Source organism: Zalophus californianus, chromosome 6 (assembly GCF_009762305.2).
Source record: "Zalophus californianus isolate mZalCal1 chromosome 6, mZalCal1.pri.v2, whole genome shotgun sequence".
NCBI lineage: Eukaryota > Metazoa > Chordata > Mammalia > Carnivora > Otariidae > Zalophus > Zalophus californianus.
The window spans coordinates 96,647,181-96,673,234 of record NC_045600.1 but is presented as its reverse complement, the minus strand read 5'-3'; the positions used below and the strand labels follow the sequence as shown (position 1 = coordinate 96,673,234).

The window sequence follows — 26,054 nt, the reverse complement described above, 5'->3', positions numbered from 1 at the left end:
CAGTCAGGACGCTGACAGATCTCCGAAGTGGGAATAGTCAGTTTTCCCTCCACAGGGCCTCGGCGTGCGAGGGAAGGAGGGGGATGGGCAGGGGCCATCAGGGGAAAAGTCTCCGGCCTTTCCACGTCTCTCAACACCATCCCTCCCCCACCCCCGCCTCCTCCTTCCCTGAATCCTAAACAAGCCGGCGGGAGAGGGGCCCCGGGGGCAGCCTGGGCTGCGAGGCTCGGCCTTTGTGGTTCTGTCCTCGACGGTGGCGGGCAGGCAGAGGGGGCGGGGCCGCGGGCCGAAGACCCTCAGCCGGGGCTTGACCCCCAGGTGCATTGTCCGGCGGGGCCCGCCCCCTCCCCGCGGGGGCAGCGACCGGGCAGCGACAGGGCCGCCACGGGGCCCCCCCCTCCTGGCGTCTCCCTCCGCCGGCCGCACCGACCTCGCGGTCCCCAGACCAGGGGCCAGATGTAGAAAGTAGTCCCCAGGCCGGCAGCGGCGGCGCTGTCCACTCCGCCGCCCCCGCCCCCTCCAGCCGCCGCCTCACTCCGCCCCCAGGCCGGACTCTCGGGCCCCCCGCCTCCTGCGAGCGGGTGTCCGTGCGCCGGCCTCGCCGCGACCACAGAGACCCGCCGCCGGCCGCGCCGAGCCACGCCACGCCGGAGCCCGAGAGGGAAGCCCAGGCTGCGCGCGTCCAGCAGCGGCGTGGGGAGCACCCGGAGGCGGGGGCCGGCAGGCGGACAGCGGCTACGGGGCGGCCGGGGAGCATGCCCGCGCAGCCCCGCTGAATGGCGCCTTGTCTGCGACCCCTCGCCCGGCTGCGGCCGCCAGGGATGCTGCTCCGCGCGCTCCAGCTCCTGCTGCTCCTCGGCTCAGGTCCAGGTGGGCGCGCTTTTTTCTGCGTTTCTTCTGCGCCTGTGGGGTTTGAGCAGGCGCGAGTGGGCTGGGGAAAAGAAACCGCGGGGTGGGGGGGTGTTGTGGGGACGGCGAGGTCCTCCGCGGTGCGCTGACCACCGGACCCTGCCCCCTCCCTGCGGGCGGCCCGGGGGCTCTGCGGGGACGCGGGCAGAGCTGTGGGCGCCTTTCCCGGCACACGCCCCTCCTCGCTGAGCTCCCCGAGCCGCAGGCTGCAGGGCCGTGGCGCCCGCTGTCCACTCTTACCCCTTTCTCCTCGCGCCATTGTCCAGGCTCCGACCGCGTCCTCGCCTCCGCGGCCAGCCCTAGCTCCCAGCAGCCGGCCCGCTCGCCGGCTCGCCAGCCGGGGCCGCCGCGGCGCACGTGGCTTTATTTATATTGTTTCCTTAGTGGCAGCCTGGCCACGCAGGGGGCGCCGCGGTTTCTCGCGGCTTCTCCTTTTTGCAGTGGGGGTTCCCCCCACGTTTTAGGGCAAGGGAGAGAATAGGTGAACCTAGCGTCCAGGGCAGCACCCCTAGGGCCCCCATTTTCCCAGATCCAAATCAAGAGAGGAGGAGGAGAAGGGAGGGGTGGAATTGGAGACAAGATGGGTTGGAAGGTGCGTGGCCGCTTTGCGCGGGGGGGGGGGGGGGGGGGGGAGGAAGGTACCGGGAGCTGAGAAGGCAGGTATAATCCTATAAATAGGATTCTCCCCCTCCCCCGCCCAGCAAGGTATTTTGGGGCAGGGCCCCAGGTGTGTACCAATGTGAAGATCACTCCATACTCCCCAGGTTAGCCTTGTACAAACTTGGATGAACTGATTTTTCTCATTTGCGTCTGCGTTAGTTTATCCTCAAAGAGATAAAAAGTGTAAAGTGGATGTGATGATTGCGGGGGGCGAGGAGGAGAGATGTTCAGGAGAATGGGTTATTTTATTTATTTACAGGTTAGAAACCCCGGACTTGCATCTTTTCTGGAGGAGTTAGTTTTCTGTTAACATGAGAAAAGGATCAAAGTCAGATGTGACTCGGAAACACAATGGGCGCCTTCCGGAGTGGTCCTCGCAGCGCGGGGCTATTAGGGTCGCTCGCGTCGCCCAGGGCATATATTAGAAGTCCGCAGCCCGAGCGTGGGAGCGTGACTAGTGTGTGAGGTTTCCGAGGACCTGCCTTGATGAGAAACAGATCAGTCCCGAGAATTTGTAATCATGTATTCAGAACATCATAAGGAAGATGAAATGTTCCCAAACTCCTCTAACACTCCCCAGTCAATATGACAGACTTTAGCTGGCCTTTGCGCAGAATGCAGGAGGTGACAGGGTATTAGGCGGTCATCGGATGCTTTCTCCTGGCAGGGACGGGGGCGATGTGTATGCTTAGGATAAAACCTTTCCTTTGCTCTGATAAAATGTATATTGTTCGATTAAGCAATCTCCTATCCCTATTAGACAGTAAGGACCAATTAGTCACGCACTTTCTTCCAGCAGTTGGTAGTTCGAAAGAAAGAGAGAAAGGAAAGAAAGAAGAAATAAATTTTTCTAATCCGATCACCCACTGAGTACAATCAGCAAGAGTTACCAGCGTTTCAAAGTTTACTGTTTGTCCGTTAAATACCTACCTTACTCTGCAGAAATTAAGTAAAATGGATCTCTTTCAAGGAGAGGAGACGGAGTCCTTGCTGTAAAAAGACAGATATAAAAATGCAAACTTGTAATTTGTCACAAAAGATAAATGCACTTCCCAAAGGAGTAGGTGCCAAGGGGTCCAAAACACTTCAAGGGACAAGGAAATAAACTTGCTTGTTCACAGAGTTGGAGTTTTGCTAATGATTTCTTGTAAAATTAGACTTTTACGACTTACTCTGCTCAGGATCTTTTTGACAAGCTTGTAAAAGTAGCAAACAGCTTGTGCTCATGAGTTTTCCTGATGATTTTGATACCCTAGCAAGGAGCTTGAGAACAGGATTCTTAAAAGGCAGAGAAAATTATGAAATCTTCCCTTTGCTTTTAGAGTAGGTGTTGTAAAAGAGGATTTTTCTGATTTGTTGAAAAGGTTTGCTGAACTTAGACTGGTTTATTAAGGTGTTAATCAGTTAACTAATATGTTTGTTAAACTTTGTCATGTTACACCTTGAATGTTTTACAATTATGTGTTAAGAAATGATTTTATATCTGTAATTCTGGATATGCCCCCCCCTTTTTTTTCCTTATAGGAGTGTGGTGCTTTAGTGAACTGTTTTTTATAAAGGAACCACAGGATGTAACTGTTACAAGAAAGGACCCAGTCATTTTAGATTGCCAGGCTCATGGAGAAGTTCCTATTAAGGTCACATGGTTGAAAAATGGAGCAAAAGTGTCTGAAAATAAACGGATCCAGGTTCTGTCTAATGGCTCTTTATACATCAGTGAAGTGGAGGGCAAGCGAGGAGAGCAGTCTGATGAAGGATTTTATCAGTGCTTGGCAATGAACAAATATGGAGCCATTCTTAGTCAAAAAGCGCATCTTACCTTGTCAAGTAAGTGTTTAAATTCTTCATTGTTTGACACTTTTCATTGCTACATTTTGATGATTTTGCGATTCACTATGTGCTAACCCTAAAAATCACACAAACATTAAGAATTTTCCTGGAGATAGTAGCTGATGCTAACTAAGGCATGCAGAAAAATCTGAGAAAAATATATAAATTTGAATAAATGATTGAGAATGAAAGTCAAGTTAGTTTTAGAACACCTAAACCTGTAGAAATGGCTTTCTATAAATTTACAAGTGTTTCACACTATGAAAAGAGTTAGGTGTAAAAGTTTGGCTAACACAACGAAAGCTCTAAAATCTCATCTTTCATAAATTAATAATTAAATTTTAAAAATCACAAGCAAATCTTTCTGCTTTGTAGATGGCCCTTGAGTGCTAAATCTTTCTTATAGCCCAATCTTCCATTTCTCTGAGAGCTTTAAGATCACTCATGTTGCTTTTTAATTGTAGAGAGGGCATTGGTCAGTAACTCTCAAGCCTTTGAAGTATTCCTAGTCTTTTTCTGCTGGGAGAGAAAGAGGTTAAGGCCATTTCCATATTATGCCTAATGGATTTAAAACAGATCTGCCCCCTTTATTCCAGTTGTCATAAAGTCTGCTGTCTAATGATTTCCTTTGTATTAACAGCCCCATCAGATCAGCCATTTGTCCAAGTGATCCAGTTTTTGGTGGTTGACCTGATAACTGTTGAGTGTAAAGACGGGCCTAGGATGAATGGGGAACTCCTTGTTTCCACTGAGGCTTTCCACCTCTTTGGGGGATCAGACATGCAACACTCAAGATGACAAAAGACAATGTAAATTTTAAAACAACGACAACTGTATCTTTTTTTTTTAAAGATTTTATTTATTTATTTGACAGAGAGAGACACAGCGAGAGAGGGAACACAAGCAGGGGGAGCAGGAGAGGGAGAAACAGGTCTCCCGCAGAGCAGGGAGCCGGATGTGGGGCTCCATCCCACCCGCCTCCACTCGCATCCAAAACATCCCTTTCCTCCCTGCTACCGCTCCCTGGGCTCCCCCTGGAAAAGCAGAATCGCCTTACCATCTTAAAAATAGTTTTTATAAGTATTGTAGCTACACTCTTTTGTTAATCTGCAAAAGATAGATTTTGTGCTATTCTGACAAATTAATCATTTACAGGATGAACAATAGGAAGAGGGAGGTCTTGAGATAAAGACATAATCCTTTAGGAAATAGTTTCTTCAGGGCCTACACAATTGAAATTTAGAAAGCTACTGGCAGGGATTTTCTAGGTTACTATTTTAAAAGTGTATGACCATATTTATGCCACCATCATATTAGTAATTTATTTTGTTTGTGCAGTAATGATTAATTGTAGAAAATTATCCAAGCAAAGATACTTTTATATTGAAATATATCAGAAAGGTAGAAAAGTTCCCAATTCTAACCTCCCAACCCCCAAGAAGAGCAAAAACCTGAGAAAATTTCTGATAAACTTTTTTGTTTGCCGGAATCACTGGCCAATAATCATTTTGTTGTTGTTGACTAAGTTTTTCTGTGCTGTGTTCAAGGTAGTGTGCTCTGTTCATTTATTTTTTGTGTAAGATAAAGTTGTTGTATAGAGTTGTAATTTTGTCACCTTTTCAGGGTTGTGGAAAGTGTTTCATACCCAGGAACTGTAGCTTGTAGTTCTTTGCTGGAGCAGGATAGAAAGGTGGAGGAGTGCCATGGGCCTTGAAAGAATGAAGCATTTATCATGACCACACATTTTCCAGGACCTCCTTAGTAGCCTGACAAAATTCTAAGGCACTCAGAAATGCCTTGAAAACACACAGCTTTAAAGTCTGTATAGTATAATAAGTGTTATTAACAGCGAAACATGTTAGTACTAGCTTTTTGAGTATCTTTAGATTTTTTACTGTGTAAAAATTATGGATAATAAATATTAGATGTGAATAGTCTTGAAAGCTGTTCTGAGGTAGTTTTCATATAATGAGTATCAAAAACTTTCTAGTGAAACTGTGTAGAACATTGCTATTAAATATCAACTGTACTCAGTTATAGGGACCACACTTTTCATAGGCACATGTTTTTTAACTCTGTGGAGATATTTTGCTAGGAAATTACATTCAGTATTATAGATCTAAAATGAATGCATAGTGGCTTTAAATTTTTCTTTAAAAATATGAGACTTCTTAGAGGTTCTGAATTCACAAAGTTAGTTTGGATATTTAAAGAGCAATGTCCAGTAATGTAGGCTCAAATGACTTTATCTTATGTTCAGGGTAAAGATGTTATACATATTAAACAGGAAGAGAATAGGCATTAAGTGGACATTCTGTTTTGCTTAAAAAAAAAAAAAAGCTTGTTCTCTACTACTTATTGATAGCAGCAGGGTGCCACTATGTTCTTTTTATTTTCTGATCCAAGATTTGTCAGCAAGCATATCTTTTGGTTCAGAAGTATAAGATTACAGCATTTGAAAATCTAAAACTTTAATCTGTGCAAGTTTTAGATTTTTAACACATATAGGCAATCAAGTCTTGGTTTCTAAACTTAGGAACTAGAAGCTGAAAGTTGCACTCTAGGCAAGAATTCCATTATTCATGTGTAAATTAGGAATTCACAGGGTTAAAAGGTTAGAAACTGGCCAGGGTGAGGTTTACCCTTGTGATAAAGAGCAGATGACCCTCATTCATTGGCCAAAGCTTTCATGTAGCTCTTCTGCAAAGTTAGTTATTGCCATGAATTGTTCTTGAGGAATGCAGAAATTCAAATGTGAACAGGCCTTTCCTTAAGTGTCACTATGGAGCCTTATCTCCCAAGCACATCAGAGCTGGCTGCAGGGACAGGGTTCCTCCCCAAAGGCCTGGAGGCTTTGCTTTCCTGTTGTTCATCCGAGCACAAAAGAATTTGTCTAACTTAGTTTTTCTAAGGCATCCCATTTTTAAAGGAAAGTATAGGGTTAAAGTGATATTTAAGTTTTTTTTAAAAAGGTAATCCTTTTTGTTGATAAGCATTTTAGCCGTTTTACATTTTCATGAAATGAGAATAGAAAGGAGAGTATGTGGGAGGCCCTTTTTCTAGTTGTATACAATAGTAAGAACAGAAGATTAAGCCGTTTCCTATAAATTACAATATTTTTAGCTTTTGGCAAATCGAATTTTCACTTTCACGGGTGCTAAGTCTTCACTATGTAAATAATTTAATTTAAATATTTTAGGAATAAGAAATAATCCATGGACATTTTGATGTTTCTTGCGTTCTTAACATTAAAGTAAGATAAATTTCATAGGAAAGCATTAGTGTGGTAAAATGGTCTCATATTTCAACAAGTTTAAATTAAGATAAGAGATGTTTGAGAGAAGTAAAGGAGGAGGCGGGTTGTGTTCTGTGATGTGTAAAAGACTGGCTGTAAGCGAGTGATTGAACAGGAAGCTAGTTGTTTATTTCCTTTCCATAAAAGGTGGAAATTGAAGTCTTAGGATAGAGGGAAAGAGAACATAAAGCCAGCTTATATTTCTAGGTATTTCAGGACTGTTCACTTGGGTGAAAAATCATTTTTTAAGTGAGCATTTGTTAGCCAGAAGACCATAGTATTGTAACTTTATGGTGTTTGCCCCCCACCAAAATTTTGAGGTTAGTTTTTGCATGTGTAAAGTTGGGGGAGAGCGGGGCAGGTGGTCTGTATCTGTACAGACCTAGGAATAGTAATTCCCTTTAAAAGGATGTAGTTTAAATGGAGATGAAACTTGAGGGCTTTTGTTGTTGTAGTTAGATTAATGAAAAACTGTTCTATGAGTGTGGTTTCTATTTTAAAGAGTAATACATAAATTATAGCCCAAAATGAGTTAAAATATATTGAGAGCATTTAATGACTCATGTTAAAAAAAAATAAGGTGGGTGGTTGAAAAGAGAAAGAATTATGAGACTGTTAGCCTAAATTTAGAATTTTATTAGTGATCTAGGACCCAAGACAGACAAGATTTTGCTACAGTGTCACTTTTTATTGAGGTTTGTAGATGCTGTAAAGGGGAACACCTCTTACATGTGTGCATATTCACTTCAGGCTGTTAACAGTTACCTGCCCTAATTCAACAGTTGTAACACAAGAGTAAAAGTCTTTTGATTTCAGAAAAATACGACAGAACTGAGGTATTTTAGAGAGACCCATTTGCCAACACTGTAGATAAGGTTCAGATGATACTTTCTGGGATCCAAGAAAAATCATCTTTAAAGAGAAGAGGTTATGGTTCAAGAGTACATGTTTAGCTTAAAAATTGACCATCTTAAAATTGCTTAAGTCAGGGAAGTAAAAGCACATAGAGTTCTGCAGGCTTTATATATAATGACACTTGGTTCTTTCAGTCTGTCTACTTAAAAGGTTTATCAGGTACCTGATAATCTCTGGGTAATGGAACCAGTTTTTCCCACGTTGCACTTGATTAGTGAGGATCATTTCTCATCTTCAGAAACCTGTAACACTATCTCACTGTTTTTCAAAGTTGTTGGATTTTTAATTTTATAACCAAGCAGGATCCACTGAGGTGTATAATTATAATTTGCTTTAAGATGTATATAAATGTGTTTATTTTATTTCTGTTCAGCTTCTCAATGGAATTTTGAAAGGGCATTTGGTATGGCCCTCTTTTGTCAACTATCTCTGATTATTCTAAAGAAAGGGTCTCACTCTCAGCACTTGTTTGCCAAGGGATTTGTTGTCATTGCTCCTGAATTTAACAGCTGGGCCTATTGATGGAGTCCAGAGTAATTTAAAAGAAGAGCAAAAAAACCAAGAAACCCCCAAAATCCCCCCAAAAAACAAATCTTTTAAGCAGGACTTTAAGTTGAAGGACTATTTCAATTAATAAATAAATAAATACATTTGAGGTTACTTTTTTGAGACCCCTAATAGCCCTGACTACAATTTTGAGAGAGAATTTTTATTTCTCATAGGCAGATTCGCTCAGTTAGGATGGATTACTTTCAGCTTTTAAATTGGCAATGACTATGTGAAAAATAATAATGTTAAACATTTTGTTGAGGATCATACTTGAATTTCTTTTAAAGTTTTATTTATTTATTTGACAGAGACAGTGAGAGAGGGAACACAAGCAGGGGGAGTGGGAGAGGGAGAAGCAGGCTCGAAGAGGGTCTCGGGGCTCGATCCCAGGACTTTGGGATCATGACCTGAGCCGAAGGCAAATGCTTAACGACTGAACCACCCAGGCGCCCCTCATACTTGAATTTTAAGAACAGCTGTGATTATTGAGATGTCTTAAGAGAAAACCTAAAAAGTATACCCCAGATTTTTAGTTTCAGTCAGGACTATTTTAATACTTCTGAATGTCCAGACTCTTCAGTAAAGCATTTTTAAGCCATCATTTAAATTTGGTAATAAATAAGAGAAGAAGACGACACAGTTGTAATCATTGAAATAATTAATGTTGGCAGTTGCCTTAACATGGTAATCTGCACAGAGCAAGCTCACAGTCGGCAATTGACAATGGTGATGTGCAAAAAAGGTAAAAATGTACTAAATTATCTTCAGTGGCTGTAATTCTGCAGCCAAGTGAATCCCTCTAGGGATATGTATTGCAGAGGATGAAGGTGTCATCCTCACAAAGGTCTCTGACACTAATCTGACAAATACTTTCCTGACTTTTACATTCCTTGTTTTTTTCTTTTTTCAACCTCTGGTTCTCAGAAACTGCTTTTGATGAGTGTTAGAAGCCAAATTCTTATAGGCTGAGCAGAAGGGATGAATTAAAAATGTTTGTTTTTTCAGTTTCTGGAGGGTTTGTCCTTTTCTTATGTTTATGTATACGCATTTTTTTTTTTTTTTATAGCTTTAGCATTTGTGGCTAGATTAATCAAGTGACTGTTGGAGAACACAATCATTGTTCAGGGTTCTGGTTTCAAATTTGTGTCCTCACTGGGCTTATTTCTTAGGACTGATGGAAAGGAAATTTTCTTTCTTTATCTCTCTCTTTCTAGTAGGCTCCATGCCCAGCCTAATGAGGGGCTTGAACTCACAACCCTGAGATCAAGACCTGAGCTGAGATCAAGAGTCAGCTGCTTAACCACCTGAGCCACCCAAGCACCCCAGGGAAATTTTCTTTTAAAAATTTACTTTATGATGATGAGCACTGGGTGTTATACGCAACTAATGAATCATTGAACACTACACCAAAAACCGATGATGTACTTATGTTGGCTAACTGAATTTAAATTTAAACAGATAGAAAAAAATTGACTTTATGAAACCATAGGAAATCAGTGATAGTTTTTTTTTTTTAATGATGCTACTTTATATAGACTACTTTCTCTAAATCATATTCTTTGGGAGTAATCCTCCAAAATGGGCTTTTTATTGTTATTATTTTGTAGTCTTTTTAGTAGTACTCAAAATGGATCTCTTTCACTCCACCAACTTAAAAAAAATGGTCCTGGGGCACCTGGGTGGCTCAGTTGGTTGAGCGACTGCCTTTGGCTCAGGTCATGATCCTGGAGTCCCGGGATTGAGTCCCGCATCAGGCTCCCTGCTCAGCAGGGAGTCTGCTTCTCCCTCTGACCCTCTTCCCTCTCGTGCTCTTCTCTATCTCTCATTCTCTCTCTCTCAAATAAATAAAAAATAAAAAAAATCTTTAAAAAAATGATCCTGTATTTCTACTGTAGGTTACATTTCTCAGGGTTACTCAGTATTGGTGCAGTCAACATTTGGGGCTAGATTAATTCTTCATTGTGGACACTGTCGTATGCAATCTAGGATGTACATCAGCATGCCTGGCCTCTACATACCAGATGCCAGTCCAGTAGCATGCCTCTCCCCAGTTATAACAACCACAAATGTGTTTTGGGAGGCAAAATCACTCCTCCTAGTAGTTGAGAACTGATGTTTCTGAAAGAGGTAGAAAACTTCTTTCCAAGTGATCCTGGGCCAGTAGTTATTTTTAACTATTTCTGTCTTATGCTTGATAATCTAATTTTTTGGCATTAACAGTACGGAATTTGCTGATTGTAGGACTAGTTACTATTTTTTAGTATTGTGAAGGAAGCTTGATTTAAAAACATGCGTCTGGGTCATTGTTTGTCTAAGTGGGAGTGATGTTGCCTCTTCACACACCTGGTACATTGAAACCTGCTATTAAGAGTTCACCCTTCTATAGGTCCATTCATTTTGATCTCAGTATTTTTAGATCTTTTCTTGAGGATATCTAATCAAAGAGTGAAAGCAGATTTTATTTAACCTTGTTTACTCAATGCATTTTATTTTCTTGATGTGATGGATTCCAGTGTTTTAAAAAGATAGGAGAAATCTCCATGTGTGGTAAGTGGTAAGGAACATCTTTTGTGATGCTCTGCATGGAGACAAGTAAAACTGTATGAGATTAACAGCCCGGAGAATTACATTTGCTGTGTGGTAGGTGGTTCTTGGGGTGAATGGTTAACAGAAATCTTTTCAGCTAATTCAACGGTACCATAGACTTATTTTGGGCAGAAACACCTTAACTTCCTCTAGATAATGATGTAAAAATGGTAGCGTCTTGAGAGGGTATCAAGGGGTAAGTAAAGGGAAAATAATTAGACACTACAGTATGTTAACTAGCACACAGAAAGTTGCAGACAAATTTTGAGTGGTTATTATGAAATACTTGTTTTAGATTACTTAGATTACTTAGTAATAGTGGGCAGGGATTTCATAGTCTTCATCTTTCTCACCGTATCATTTTTTGTGTTTGCTTTCGTTTTGGTTAGCTATTTATGCTAGTAAAAGTTAAGATTGTTCCTATAGGTAGTTGGTCACCTGTCGAGGCCAGTAAGCCACTGGTGGTCCAAGTGGCAGTTGAGCTGGAAGAAGGAGAAAACCGGATCTTTTAACGAGTGGCTCTAGTACTGAGCATGGATGGTTGAACATTTGGCACCATGTGTTCTACTCCAAAAAAGTCCTTTGAGTAGAACAAATCATCAATTAGTTCAAACTAGAAGGGAAAAATGCACATTTCCTTATTTTAAGGTAAATAGTTGTGTCAAAACAATTTTAATGTTCTTCTTTTCTTATTCTTATAGTCATTTCATAAAGAAATTATGAAGTTCACAGGTACCAATATCTGGTAAATATTCTTAGTACTGCTATTTTATTTATTTATTTATTTATTTATTTTTACCAAGTTGCTGGGAGCTGCAGTGGAAAAGCAGAATGACAAAAGGCAGGAGAACCAATCATTTATGTCTTCTCCATTGCTGGTGATTTATATGACTTTAGACAAATCACTTAAAATCATTCTGATCCCTACCTTGTGTTATCTGTAAAAATGGGTAGCTGGACAAAAAGGAGGGGGGACAGGTGTTGAGCAACACAGTGCCCTTATTTTTGTAATTCATTATTGTAATTCTATGTAAATAGGAAATAAATTATATATTTTTTATAAGACTGAGTCCAGTCACATATTGTAAGAGAACCATTTAAGTCACCGAGAAAAAATTAAAATAGTTTAGCCATTATTTATCTTGGTACTTTTAAGAATTCATACTCTTGCCATGAATCATACGGGAATCAAATTTCGTTGGGGGAGTCTTAAACCAATACTGATAATTTGAACTAGTACAATTTTTAAGAGTCAGAAAAATAAGTTACTTTGCCTGGCACTGGGCAGTTCATAATAGTTGTGCTCTCTGAAGGTTGACATAGTACATGAGAGGTATAACTTTACAAATGTGTCTAGTTTTGCTAATTAATAGTGTATTCTGATGTTTATTGACTCACTGTTTAAGCGAAATAGTGCCAATTTCATCTTGACAGATTTTTTGCTAATGTATTAGTATTTTAACAGAAATAGATTATACTGCTTGTCTCCACCCACCACCAGTTCCTATTAAGAATGATAAAGTTTAATTTCCCCCCCAGCTTTCAAACTGAGTTAGCTTGAGTCCCTCTGATTGGATTTAAAGTAACTCCAATTAAAATATTGACCTCAAAGTGAACACATAATAGGAAAAAAATGCTTTGATGTTGGTATTGCCATTTTGGTATTTCTTTTTAAAAGAGAGATCACAGCTTTTCTTAAATAATTTTAACAGTTAAATGTATTTACTGTTTTTTTTTTTTACTAAAAAGAATTCACTTTTTATGTGTTTGAGAAAGTCACATTTCCATGCTCTGTCTTAGTTAATACTTTTAACATAATTTTAATTGAGGGACCAACCTCAGTAAAGCAGTAAGATTACCAAAAGGATTATTAAAATTATCCCAGTGATGGAATGATTTCTTCAAAGCCTGCAAGTATCTTTACCTGGATGATTTGCCACATTTTTAGAAATCTGTGATAATACATGAAAGATAGTATACAGGCAGAAGAAACTTTGTGAAATTTAAGTGTAATTTTCAGTCCACCGGATGTCAACTTGGAAGCTATGATATTTAGGTAGAGAGTTTTATTGCTTAGCAAATGGTACACTGAGAAATTACAAGCTGGTCAATAGAGAAGTGACTGGTTTCTTACAGTAGAATTGACTCTTCTCAGGACAGAAAGAAGCTGACAGTCCGAAGTTTTGCCCTGTTAAACAATTTTTGGACAGGGATAACGTTAAAAAAAAAAGAATGGAATAAAAGAGAGACAAATTTTTATTTTTCTGCTAATCTCCCAACTTTTAAAGACTTGTTAAGGGGCACCTGGGTGGCTTAGTCGTTAAACATCTGCCTTCGGCTCAGGTCATGATCCCAGGGTTCTGGGATCAAGCCCCGCATCAGGCTCCCTGCTGAGCGGGGAGCCGGCTTCTCCCTCTCCCACTCCCCCTGCTTGTGTTCCCTGTCTCACTGTGTCTCTCTCTGTCAAAAAAATAAGTAAAAATCTTAAAAAAAAAAAAACAAACTTTTTAAGATACTGGCAATGAACATTTTGAAGAGAAAACTTTAAGATTTTCTGAAACCCGTAGTCAGTAGAGTCCTTGCTTCCTAATTTGACTTGCAGTATCATTTTGGCTTCCTCTAACATGAGTTAAGATCACAACTTGTAGTCTTAGAACTTTCTATTTTGCAAATAAGGAATATGAAGCTGAAAGGCGATAACTGCCTTGCCCAAGGGCACAGCTACTAGGTCTGGGATTAGAGTTCAAGTTTGCTGATTCTAGTCATGAATTCGCAGTGTTTCAGTAAAGATTTTCTCCTGTGGATTGTGTGGAAATGTGTCTTTTTATATTCAAATATATCTCATCTAATTCAGAATTTAGAAAAGAAAATCATAGTGGAACTGACCCTGAGGTTAAAGACACTTCTTTAATTTCTTAATATTTAAAAGCATTACTTTATCATTGTGCAGCTCACCCTTTACTGCTGTATTTGTATAAGACTTTGTTGTTGTTGCTGTAGAAAATAGGCAATTTTCAAACAAAATCACTAATGTGTTTCTACTTTATTTGCCCTGTAACACTTCATGAAGTTTTTTTTCCTGTGTATAACCTCAGTGCAGGGAGATAGAGCTCCAGTCCTTTTAGAGGTTCAGCATTTGTTGATATATCTGTACAAATGGAAGTTTGAGCGAAAACATTGATTTTCAATGTATCTTTAAATAACCTCCAAAGAACAAGGCTCTTTTGTAGTCAAAAGGTTGAGGGGCGCCTGGGTGGCTCAGTCAGTCAAGCTTCTGCCTTTGGCTCAGGTCATGATCCCAGCATCCTGGGATTGAGTGGAGGCAGGTAGGGAGGTGCCATCAGCTCTCCACTCAATGGGGATTCTGCTGCTTCTCCCTCTGCCCCACACCCTGCTTACACATGCACGCGCTCTTTCTCTCTGCGCTCTCTCTCAAATAAATAAAATCTTTAAAAAAAAGTTGAGATTTAAATAAATGGTTGACTATGTGTCATTATTATTATTCCTTGGAAAGAGGGGCATAGTGATAGCCTGTGTCTAGCATGGAAATTTTTTTAGTAGCAGTTTTATTGAGATAGAATTCACATATCACAAAAGGTCATCTTTTGAAAGTGTGTAATTCTGTGGTTTTTTTTGCATCTCTCACCATTATCTAATTTCAGAATATATCCATCACCCCAAAAAGAGACCTCCCAGCTCCCAGTTCTCTCTTCACCTATACCCTGGAACCACTAATCTGATTTATGTATCTGTAGATTTGCTTATTCTGGACATATCATAAGAATAGAATTGTACAATATGTGGAGTTTTGTGTCTGGCTTTCACTTAGCATAATATTTTCAAGTTCCATCCATGTCGTAGCATTTATTAGTACCTCATTTTCATGGTTGAATAAGATTCCATTGTATGATATACCACATTATATTTAGTCATCTGTTGATGGATAATTTGTTCCTTCTTTTGGCTATTGTGCATAATTCTGCTGTGAACATTGGTGTACAAGTATCTCAGTCCCTGTTTTCACTTCTTTTGGGCATATGCCTAGGAGTGGAATTGCTAGATCATATGGTAATTCTGCATTTAACCTTTTGGGAAGCCACCTAACTGTTTTCCACAGTTGCTGCACCATTTTACATTCCCACCAGCAATGTGCAAGGGATTCAGTTTTTCCATGTCCACACCAATGCTTATTATTTCCCTTATTATTAGTATCCCACAGTAAGTGTGAAGTGTTACTTCATTGTGGTTTTGATTTGCATTTCCCTAATGACTAATGATCTTTTCATGTACTTACTGGCCATCTGTATATTTTCTCTGGAGAAATATCTCCTGCCCATTTTTTTTAAATTGGGTTGTTGAATTTTATATTTTTGTTGGGTTGTAGGAGTTTTTTTTTTCATATTCTGGATATTTTCTCCAATTCTGTATTTTGTCATTTCACTTTCTTGATAATGTCCTTTGATGCACAAAGTTTTTAATTTTGATTAAATTCAATTTATTTTTTCTTCTGTTGCTTGTACTTTTGTTGTTAGACCTAATAATCCATCACCAAATCCAGTGGTAGGAGTCTAGCTTTACACTTTTGCATGTGGAAATCCGATTGTCCCAGCACCATTCATTGAAGAGACTCTTTGTTCCTTACTGAATGGATTTGGCACCCTTGTTGAAATCAATTAGCAATAGGTATATAGGATTTATTTCTGGATTCTTGATTCTATTCTGTTGGTCTGTATGCCTACCTTTATGCCAGTACCATACTATTTTGGTTATTAGAGCTTTGCAGTAAGTTTTAAATCAGGATATGTGAGTATTCCAACTTTGTTCTTTCTTTTGACTTTTTTTTTTTTTTGACTATCCATGGCCCCTCGCAATTCCATATGAATTTTAGGATTGGCTTTTCTGTTTCTGCATAAAAGAATTTTGGAATTTTTATATGGATTGCATTGATTGTGCACATTACTTTGGGTAATGTTGATATCTTAACGATATTAAGTCTTCCAATCCAGAAACGATACATCTTACTGTGTAGTTAGATCTTTATTTTCTTTCAGCAGTGTTTTATAGTTTTCAGTCCAAAGATTTATTTTCTATTTTTTATTATGTTAATCACCATATATTACATCATTAGTTTTTGATGTAGTGTTCCATGATTCATTGTTTGTGCATAACACCCAGTGCTCCACGCAGAATGTGCCCTCTTTAATACCCATCACCAGGCTAACCCATCCCCCTACCCTCCTCCCCTCTAGAACCCTCAGTTTGTTTTTCAGAGTCCATCGTCTCTTGTGGTTCGTCTCCCCGTCCAACTTACTCCCCTTCATTCTTCCCCTCCTGCTATCTTCTTCTTTTTCTTTTTTCTTAACATATGTTGCATTATTTGTTTCAGAAGTACAGATCCGTGATTCAACAGTCTTGCACAATTCACAGCGCTCACCATAGCACATACCCTCCCCAATGTCTATCACCCAGCCACCCCATCCCTCCCACCCCCCACCACTCCAGCAACCCTCAGTTTGTTTCCTGAGATTAAGAATTCCTCATATCAGGGAGGTCATATGATACATGTCTTTCTCTGATTGACTTATTTCACTCAGCATAACACCCTCCAGTTCCATCCATGTCGTTGCAAATGGCAAGATCTCATTCCTTTTGATGGCTGCATAATATTCCATTGTGTATATATACTACATCTTCTTTATCCATTCATCTGTCGATGGACATCTTGGCTCTTTCCACAGTTTGGCTATTGTGGACATTGCTGCTATAAACATTGGGGTGCACGTACCCCTTTGGATCCCTACATTTGTAAGTCCAAAGATATTTTTAATGAAATTTATTCTCAGATATTTTATTCTTTAAGATGCTGTTATAAATGAAATAGTTTATTGCTGGTGTGTATAAACACAATGGCTTTATGTGTGTTGATCTTGTACCCTGAAACTTTTTAATTCATTTGTTAGCTTTAGAACATTTCTTGTAGATTCTTTGGAATTTTCTATATGTAGAATCATATTATCTGTGAATGACATTGTTTTACTACTTTTTTTTTTCCAATTTGGATGCCTTTTACGTCTTTTTCTCATCTAATTCCTCTGGCTTGAACTTCTAGTACAGTGTTGAATAGTCTTCACTTCTGTTCCTAAATCAGAAATATGGCTATTAGCACTGCAAAGATTGCAACAACTGATGGGAAGGAGCTTGTGTGTGATACATACAGGGTACTAACAAGGATTACCTCAAGCAGTTTTGCAGAACTTGTCAGAAGTCTTATAACTCTTACCAAGTGAAGAATATCACCTCTCAAGTAAATAAAATGTTTGCATTTTGTTCCTGAATTGGGTGGTGGTAGAGTTTTGATGTGCATGTATTTTTCTAAAAGAGGCTGGGTTTCTAGTGACCTCAGGTTTTCATTGCTTTTTGGTAGGAGTTGTAGAAATATTACTCAACTGGGAAATGGATCCTCAGTGTAAGTTTCCTTCTGCTCTTGAAAATCTTGGTCATGTTAACCTCTTTCGAGACTATTACCTCACTTGCAATGGAAGAATGTTTACTTTATCTGTAACTCAGAATCTAATGTAAGAGAAACCAAACTGAAAAATAGAATATTTTTATAAAATAAATTATAGGGGAAAAGCTGTGTCTTTCACCATTGAGTATGGTGTTAGCTGTGAATTTTTTATAAATGCCATTTATCATATTGAGGAAGTTCAATTATATTCCTAGTTTTCTAGATGTTTTATTATGAAAAGGTGTTGGCTTTTTCACTGCTTTTTCTGTATCAGTTGTGATGATCATATGGTTTCTTTCCTTGTTCTGTTAATGCTGTATATTAATTTTTTTCTGTTGACCCACCTTTGAATTCCTGGGAGAAATCTCATTTGGTCAATACAGTCTTTTTAATATAACATTAGATCCAGTTTGCTAGTAGTTTGTTGAGATTTTGCATCTATATTCATAAAGATGGTCTGTTATTTTCTATTTTCTTTTTCTGTAATTTTCTTGTGATATATATCTGGCTTTGGAATTAGAGTTGGGCTTATAGAATGGGTTAGGAAGTGTTCTCTTCTCTTCTGTTTGTTGGGAGAGTTTGAGAAGATTGATGTTAATTCTAACTTAAATGTTTGGTAGAATTCACCAGTGAGGCCATCTGGTCCTGTCCTTTTCTTAGTTGGGATTTTTGATTACTGATTCAGTCTTTTTACTCATTATAAGGCTATTGTGATTTTTAATTACTTTTTGAGTCATTTGGATAATTTGTATGTTTTTAGAATTTCTACAATTTCATATAAATTATCTAAATTGTAGGTATACAATTGTTCATAATATTGTCTTACAATCTTCTTTATTTTTGTAAAGTTGGTAGTAATGTCCCCATTTTCATTTCTTTATTTATGTCTTTTTTTTTTGTCAGTTTAGCTAACTATTTGTCAATTTTGTTCATCTTTTCCAAGAACCAGTTTTTGGTTCTGTTGATTGTCTTTGTTGTTTTTCTAGCCTCTTTTGTTTATCTCCATTCTAATCTTTATTCTTTTCTTCCTTCTATTAGCTTTCAGTTTAATTTTTCTCTCATTTCTGAAGGACAATTTTACTGGATATGGAATTCTTGTTTTACAGTTTTTTATGTCACTTTAAATATGTCATCCTACTGTCTTCTGGCCTCCACAGTCTCTGATGAGGAATTGGCTGTTAATCTTATTAGAGGAATACTAAGTATGTGATGAGTTTCTTCTTTCTTGCTGTTTTCTTGGATCTCTTATTGTCTTACAACAGTTTGATTATAAATGTATTTCCTTGTGGATCTCTTTTAATTTATCCTACTTGAAGTTCACTGAACCTCTCTGCTGTGTGGATTCACTTCTTTCATCAAATTGGGAAAGTTTTCAGCCATTATTTGTTCAAATATTCTTTGTGCCCATTATTTCTTGCTATTCCTTCTAGAACTCTCATAATGTATATGTTGGTCTGCTCAGTGGTATCCCGTATGTCCCTTAGGCTCTGTTCACCTATCCTTTTCTTTTTTGCACATCTGTATCTTATTCCCTATGGCTTTTATTTATTTATTTATTTATTTTTTTAATTCAGTAAGTTAACATACAGTGCAATGTTAGTTTCAGGTGTACATTTTAGTGACTCAGCACTTACATACAACACCCAGTGCTCTTCACAATAGGCGCACTACTTAATCCCCATCACCTATTTAACACATCTCCCCTACTCACCTCCCCTTTGGTAACCATCAGTTTGTTCTCTATAGTTAAGAGTCTGTTTCTTGTTTTTCCTCTATAATCGTTTGTTTTGTTTTTTAAATTGCACATAAGGGAGTGAAATCGTATGGTATCTGACATTTACTGCCAGATAATAGATAATATCACCTGAGTGGGGGGAGGAGCATTATCTATGCACTTTACATGTATTTAGTTTGTCAAGCAAACTAAATACATGTAAAGGATGGAGTCCTGAAGAATCTCTTTGTACCTTAGGAACTACATGCTTCATCTTTGAGGACTTAGTTCCTAACTTCCTGACTTCACTTCTTTGTATAATCATGGTTCTCTTCATTTTAGTTTTCATCATCCCTCCCAACTGCATTTCTATCTTTCATCATTGTCTCATGTTACTCATGTCTCATCGTCTCGTGTAACTAACATGTCCCTATGTTAGTTAATGGGATTTTTCAGTGACCTTGAGTGATACTCCCTTCTACCGCCAGAGCACCTAAGATACTTAGCACATTGTAGACACTAAAATACTTGCTGATTGAGAATTTTGTGTTTAGGTTTATTTTTGATTTAGGACTATCATTTATTTCTTTGACAAATATTTATTGAAACCTATTCTGCTAGGTCCTGAGAATGCCACAGTTACTAAAAAACAGCCTCTGGCTTGAATGATTTGTTAGGGGGAGAAAGGAAATCATAAATAGGTAATAACTAAAACAGTATGGTTGTGCAATAGTAGAGTGTACTCCTAGCGGAGTTGCATATGTCGTGTTATTTTGTCCAACCTTTTATATTGAAAATTTTCAGATCTATAGACAACTGGAAGGATAGAATAATGAACACCTGAATACCTTTCACCTAGATGCCCAGCTGTTAATTAATATTTGCCATGTTTACTTCATCGTTCTTTCTAAAAAAGTTACAGACATCTTGACACTTCACCTCTAAATACTTCTCCATGCATCTCTGAGTTTGGAGTAGGGGCTGTGGGGCACTTAAAGATAGGTTCTTATGGAAGTGATGCCTAGGCTAAACTTTAAAGGAAGACTAGATTTTAGTTAAATGAGGGGATGGATAGTCCAATAAGTTATAGTAGTGAGAAACAACATCATATGTGTGGAATAATTAATTTTTGGTGTTGCTAGAGAGTAAATTTCAAGGAATTGGCGGCCAGAAATGCAGTTGGAGATGTAGGCAGGATGTACTCATGGACAGATTCATTATATACCATATAGCATGTTAAGGAACCTGGAATTTAATCTGTGAGTGATGAGCTACAGGGGATTGGATTGGCCGGTTTGTGTTTTAGATTGATCCTACTAGAGTCTGGGAAGAAAACAAGTCCAGTGAACAGGGCTAGAGGCAGGTTGGAGGTTATGATTGCAACACAGAGTTTATAGGGGCCTGCACTGGAGCAGTAAGGGGATGAAGGAAAGAGGGACTTTAGGTTATAATGAGGATTAAAAATCAGCAGTACTTGCTAGATGTGGAGAATAAGGGAGGGGAAGAAGTTCAGGATGATGTCAGTATTTCTAGTTTGGGTGACTTGGTGAATGGTGGTGCCAGCAACTAAAATGGAGAACACAGGAAGAGGAGCCAATACAGGGATCAAGGTTATGAGTTTGGCATGGAAAATGTTCATTTTAGGTGTCTATGAGATGTATAGGTTGAACTGGTTAGCAGGTGGTCCAAAGAACAGTTGGAAGCCAGGAGAGGCATGGCATAAAGATACTGAGTTGAGTATTACCAGTTATTAAATGGAGTTTAAATCATGGGTGATTTTGAGCAGGATGACTGTGCAGTGCAAGAGCCATGGTCAATCAACAGAGACGAAGGCAATTGGTCAAATTGCCAAGAAGGTAGTTGGAAGAAACCAGGACAAGAGTACTAAATCACAGAAGCCAAAGGAGAAGTTTCAAAGAACTTATGAAACAACATCAGATGCAACAAAGAGTTTCGATGAAACAAGATTTGAAGAATACCCTTTGTACTAGGCAATTAATAGGTCATTAAAGTCTTAGAGGAAACACAAGCACAATTTTTAGGGACACAGAATTTTGCCTAAAACTTAACAGTAAGATAATTTCTCATTGTTTTAATACTGTCCAACATTATTGTAGAAATTAGAAATAATTAGAAATTAGAAATATATTGGAAATCATGGGGCACCTGGATGGCTCAGGTGGTTAAGCATAACATTATTGTAGAACTTAGAAATAGAAATAATTAGAAATTAGAAATATATTGGAAATTATGGGGGTACCTGGATGGCTCAGGTGGTTAAGTGTCTCTGCTCAGGTTTTGATCTCAGTGTTGTGAGTTCAAGCCCCACGCCCAGTGTGGAGCCTACTTAAAAAAGAAAAAAGAAATATATTAGAAATAATACTACTGTGCTATGATTTAGGAAAATAATACCATTTTATGTTTTCCTGAAACTTTTATCAATGTCATGGTGATTATCAGAAAATTTAATTATTTAACTAGTGTAAATAAAGTGGCTAAATTGGTATTGTATATTATCTGAAATAACTGTTATATATGTACACTTCTGCCTTGGGGAGCTTACTCTTTAAAAATAATAATCAGTGAATATATGAAACCATTAATAGGCATTCATTATTTGTTTATTAAACTTCTCTGTGCCATCTATTAAATTCCCTCAAAATATGTACTTCTAAAATTTTAGCCTCACCGGCTCTTCAGCTTGAGAGAGAGAGCTTGATTTTTAAAGAAACAAACTTTCCTTTTCTTTATTTTGTCTTCCAATATCAACTTTGCAGATAATGTTGATGTAGTATAACAAATATAGCCGTTTCTCATTAACCTGTAAATATTGGAAATATTTAATTAAAATCAATCAAAATAAGGAAAACAATTCCCCAACCCTTGTTTTTGGTACTGTGATTTTCTAAGCAGTTCAGTTATTCAATTTTATTAAGCAATCCAACTAATATAGTGGCTTAAAATTAGTGTGTATATTTGTAAAATCAGTTATATATGTTATGCATGTGTAAAATTATTATGAAAAGTAATTTGATTCTTAAGAGACTTATCATAAATGCAGTATCTCCATATTTGAGGTCAAACAAAAATACTGCATTAAAATTTGCATGAATTTTTATGAGGTGTTTTTCTTTTAAGAAAAAAAAGTGTTCGTGTTAACTTTAAAATGCTGGATATTTTCATATATGATAGTGAAAATTATGATTTTTAAAAATTAAAAGAGGAACAAAACTTTCTTCTTAATGAGAGAGCAACATGGGTGTCATTAATAAGACAAGGACATTTGGCTCTTCAAACATATTGTGTCCCACTGCATAATAGTTCACTAGATTAAATGAAATTATTGATTTCTGCTTCATTACTGACATACATTTATGAGCAGTTTCTTCGGCACCATAGCACAATGTCAAAGGTCATAACTTTCTTTCTTTGGAAGAATAAAAGCTTTTAGATGGCAAATCCCAGAAACCTTCACTTTGGCCTTTTGCTTTTTCCTCCCTTGCATAGAATTCATGGTTGAAAGAAACATCTCATAAATCAGCAGGAGAGAGCCTTTACCCCTGTAAGGCTTTGTAAAATCATTAACTACTAGTAGAATTCCACTGCAGGATAATATTGTACTTTACCCAGATTTTGACAGTTTTCAATAGGAAGTGTTCATTGTAACGTGCCTTCTTGTGTATACTATTTTATGTGAGGTATCATTTATATTTTTAGTTAAAGCATTCTATTTGAAATAAGTTAGAAAATTGCACCTGTATTAAATATATACATTTTCTACTTTCCTGTAAAAGCCAGGTTTCTATGACATCAGGATGGACCAGTAAAGAGTTAGGGATTTGGAGGTTTCTGCCACTTAAATGTGTCATGTAATTAAAGCCCTTGCATCAGTGGCTGGATTTTCCACTTCTCATTAAGTTGTTTTGTTTATTAAGTTGTTTCACCATGTAGCTAAAGCCACATCTTTTACCATAGGTGGTACACCACTTTGCATGTGAGGATGTCACTAGATGGGAATCCCATTTGAAAATGAAAAACTCTTAATTTCATAATCACAGCTTGAATTTTAGGGACTATCAAGTTTTATAAATATATATACACACATATAATTTATATTTTTGTTACATATATTTCTGTGAAATTACTTTTCCTATGCTGTGTTGAACTTAGCAATTACAATCCTAAGAATTTTCATAGCTTTGTATGTTTTGATTAGGTAGATACAAAAAGAAAAAAAAAGGAATAGGAGTGATTTTTTTTCTCCTAGTGGGTTATTTAGAAAAAACTTAGAAAGTAGATTATATTGTATTCTTGACGATTAGATCCTCTCAGCACTTGACTGGAAGATAGTTTCCATATTATGAAGATGTCACAGCATCTTATTGAAATCCTCTTGATAGTCCAAAACCTCTTCAGTGACTCCTTGCCTCTCATAAACTAAGGACTAACTACTAAATTAGCCACATGGATTAGAGAGGAAGGGGAAGGTTCTGTAGTTGGCAGAGTAATTGTCAGTCTTCAGCTATAGGTTGTTTATTCTGAATGAAAGCTCAGTCTTAGTTAACAACAAACTGGGTTATTGTGATTGATAACAAAGTTTTATTTGGAGAATCAACTGATCGTCGATCTAAATTCATTTATAACTTGGTAAATAATATTTCTTTTCAAGGAAAGTGCTATATTCTGATCGTCTCTGTGATAGCTTTTGGATGGTATCTGAAAAAATGAGTTAATGTGAACAAGTGGTGAGCATTTTAATAGCCATGCACTTACTGGATAATTTACCTATGCCTTCTCCAACATGTGCCAATTCAGAAAGAAATGAATTATTTATCTAAATGTTTTATCACAAAGGTTTCCTCTCACTTAGAGTTGGTGTTAATTGTTAGACCAAACCAATAGCAGTTGAATTCCTTTTTGAGTTTCTTTCACTGCCTTTTTAGCTTAAAGATTAGCCCTTTTTAATCTTAAAACCAATATTGTTTTCCCTATAGACCTCTAGTTTGGATCCTTAGTACTCAGGTTTTTTTGGGGATACTATAATTCCAGAGGACCCTGGATGTTTTGATCCCAAATCAAAGACATTTATCTCTTCTTTTAAGGAAAAAGGGATTAGGAACTTCCTGCTGCTTTTGCAAACACTGAAAGCATCCTTTAGGGCTTGGAGTTGCCCTTAGGTCACTTTTACAAATGCTTCAAATACTCTCAGGCCCCAAGTCAGCTCCTAACTCCATGCTCTTGCTTTTAGGGATAAGGGCTGGAATTCCTAATAGTCTAATAGCTTTGTGTATAGAATCAATGAATCAATAAGATTAAAAACATAGTTGGGATTATTTAGAGAAAGTGTTCTTATCCCTGAAGGCAAGTGGAAAATCTCCTGATTAGCCTGAAAATTCAGATTTATTTTTTTATGGTTTTGCCATGGGCATGGTGGAAACTAATTCATTAGACAGGAAACAAATGTGAAAGCTTTGGCACTGAGGTCTTTGGATGGTAGTGTTTTGTTTCAGTGTAGAGTCTGTCATTTTAGCCTCAATTAAACAATAGATACATTACTTAGTAGTTTCTTTTTAAATAAAATGAATGTCAAGACAGCTGATATTTTATTAGATGTTTTTAGTGTTCATATATTTTACTATTTTAATAAATGAGAGATAAATTATTAAATTAAAAGAAAAAATTATAACCATTGTATTCAATATTATTAGAGTATCTTATCTGTATGTTATAAAGTTCTGCTCCTGAGAGGTTAAGGAACTTTGTAAATGGATGTTTCTCAAAAGTCCCCTGTGGGGTTGCCATTTGAATTCTTAAGCACAGAGATTTTTAAGGATTGTTCCTAAATTTTAACTTCAGCAACATTGAAGATTTTATATATATTTTTAAGAAGCTGCTGCTCAGTTTCAATGCATAAATATTTTAGGTAGAAAAAATGTGTATTATCTCTTGTAACTGTTTTGTGTATGTTTGTTTTTAAAGTGTAAGTGGTTAAAAGAGTTGAGTAGTCACAATCTGGACTACATCATGACACCTGAAAAAATTAATGTTTCAAAGCTTATGTGACACATAAGCAAGGGAAATAGACTTCATTTAGAAACCTACTATAAAACATTACGGATATGGTTGAAGCTTCTCATATACCTCTCTCTGATCTGATCTTATTCCTTCCCTTCCCAGAAGTAACTACTATCCTGAATTTAGTGTTTGTAAATCCTGTGGATATTTTATACTATTATTAAATATCTATGTATTCATAAATAAGATATGTACTGCTCTGCATACTTTCAATCTGTATACAAAGATATACTTTATTCTATATTTTACTTTTTTAAAAAAGATTTTATTTATTTGAGAGAGACAGGGAGAGAGGAAGAGTGAGCATGAGTAGTGGAGAGGAGCAGAGGGAGAGGGAGAAGCAGGCTCCCCACTGAGCAGGGAGCCCGACACAGAGCTCCATCCCAGGACTCAGAGATCATGCATGACCTGAGCCATTTCTATTACTCTTCTGTATGTTTGAAATAGTTTGAATAAACAATCTTTCATTTCCCTATTTTGTCAGAGATAAAGTGACCTTATTAGTGGCCTTCTGAAATTAAATGATCTTACTGTTGCTGTAAATGTTTTTTGTTTCTTGAATTATTTCACAGCTTAATTTTAAATTTCATCTTAACTGTCTTTTTACTATTTTTCTTCCAAGTCTTAACAATAACTTGAATTTGCCTTAAATTTTATGATTTAAAAGGCTACTAATAATCTGGAATAACATCTGCCCTAGTATATGTTGAAAAGTCAAAACCATATCTGTGCTTGGCACCAAATTGGCTTATTTTGATTCAACATGGCCCTTGAGTTATCAGTCAGGTTGCCACATGTTTAATTCAATTTGGGAGGTAGCACAATTATAATAACCAGATCATGCACAGTTATTTTGGTTGTCTTAATGATCAAATTGGATGAACAATTAGGAATTGAATCAGCTGCTTTTCAATTAGCTATTATGATACCCCCCAAAAAGCAAATCCACCTGAGGTTTGTGGATTTGGTTGTGACATGCAGCAAAACTGCATTCTGGTACAGAAAACAAGCCT

General features: G+C 37.7%; 1 protein-coding gene across 2 annotated transcripts in view; it reads left to right on the top strand.

Moving 5' to 3' along the window:
• Positions 1-510: 510 nt before the first annotated feature.
• PRTG (protogenin) overlaps positions 511-26,054 on the top strand; it is a 121,629-nt gene continuing 96,085 nt past the window's right edge. For both annotated transcript variants that reach the window (XM_027571067.1, XM_027571066.1), the window contains exons 1-2: positions 511-870; positions 3,094-3,396. In XM_027571067.1, coding sequence (XP_027426868.1) covers positions 777-870; positions 3,094-3,396 — 397 coding nt within the window. In that variant the 5' untranslated portion in view covers positions 511-776. The remainder of the gene's footprint in view (positions 871-3,093; positions 3,397-26,054) is intronic.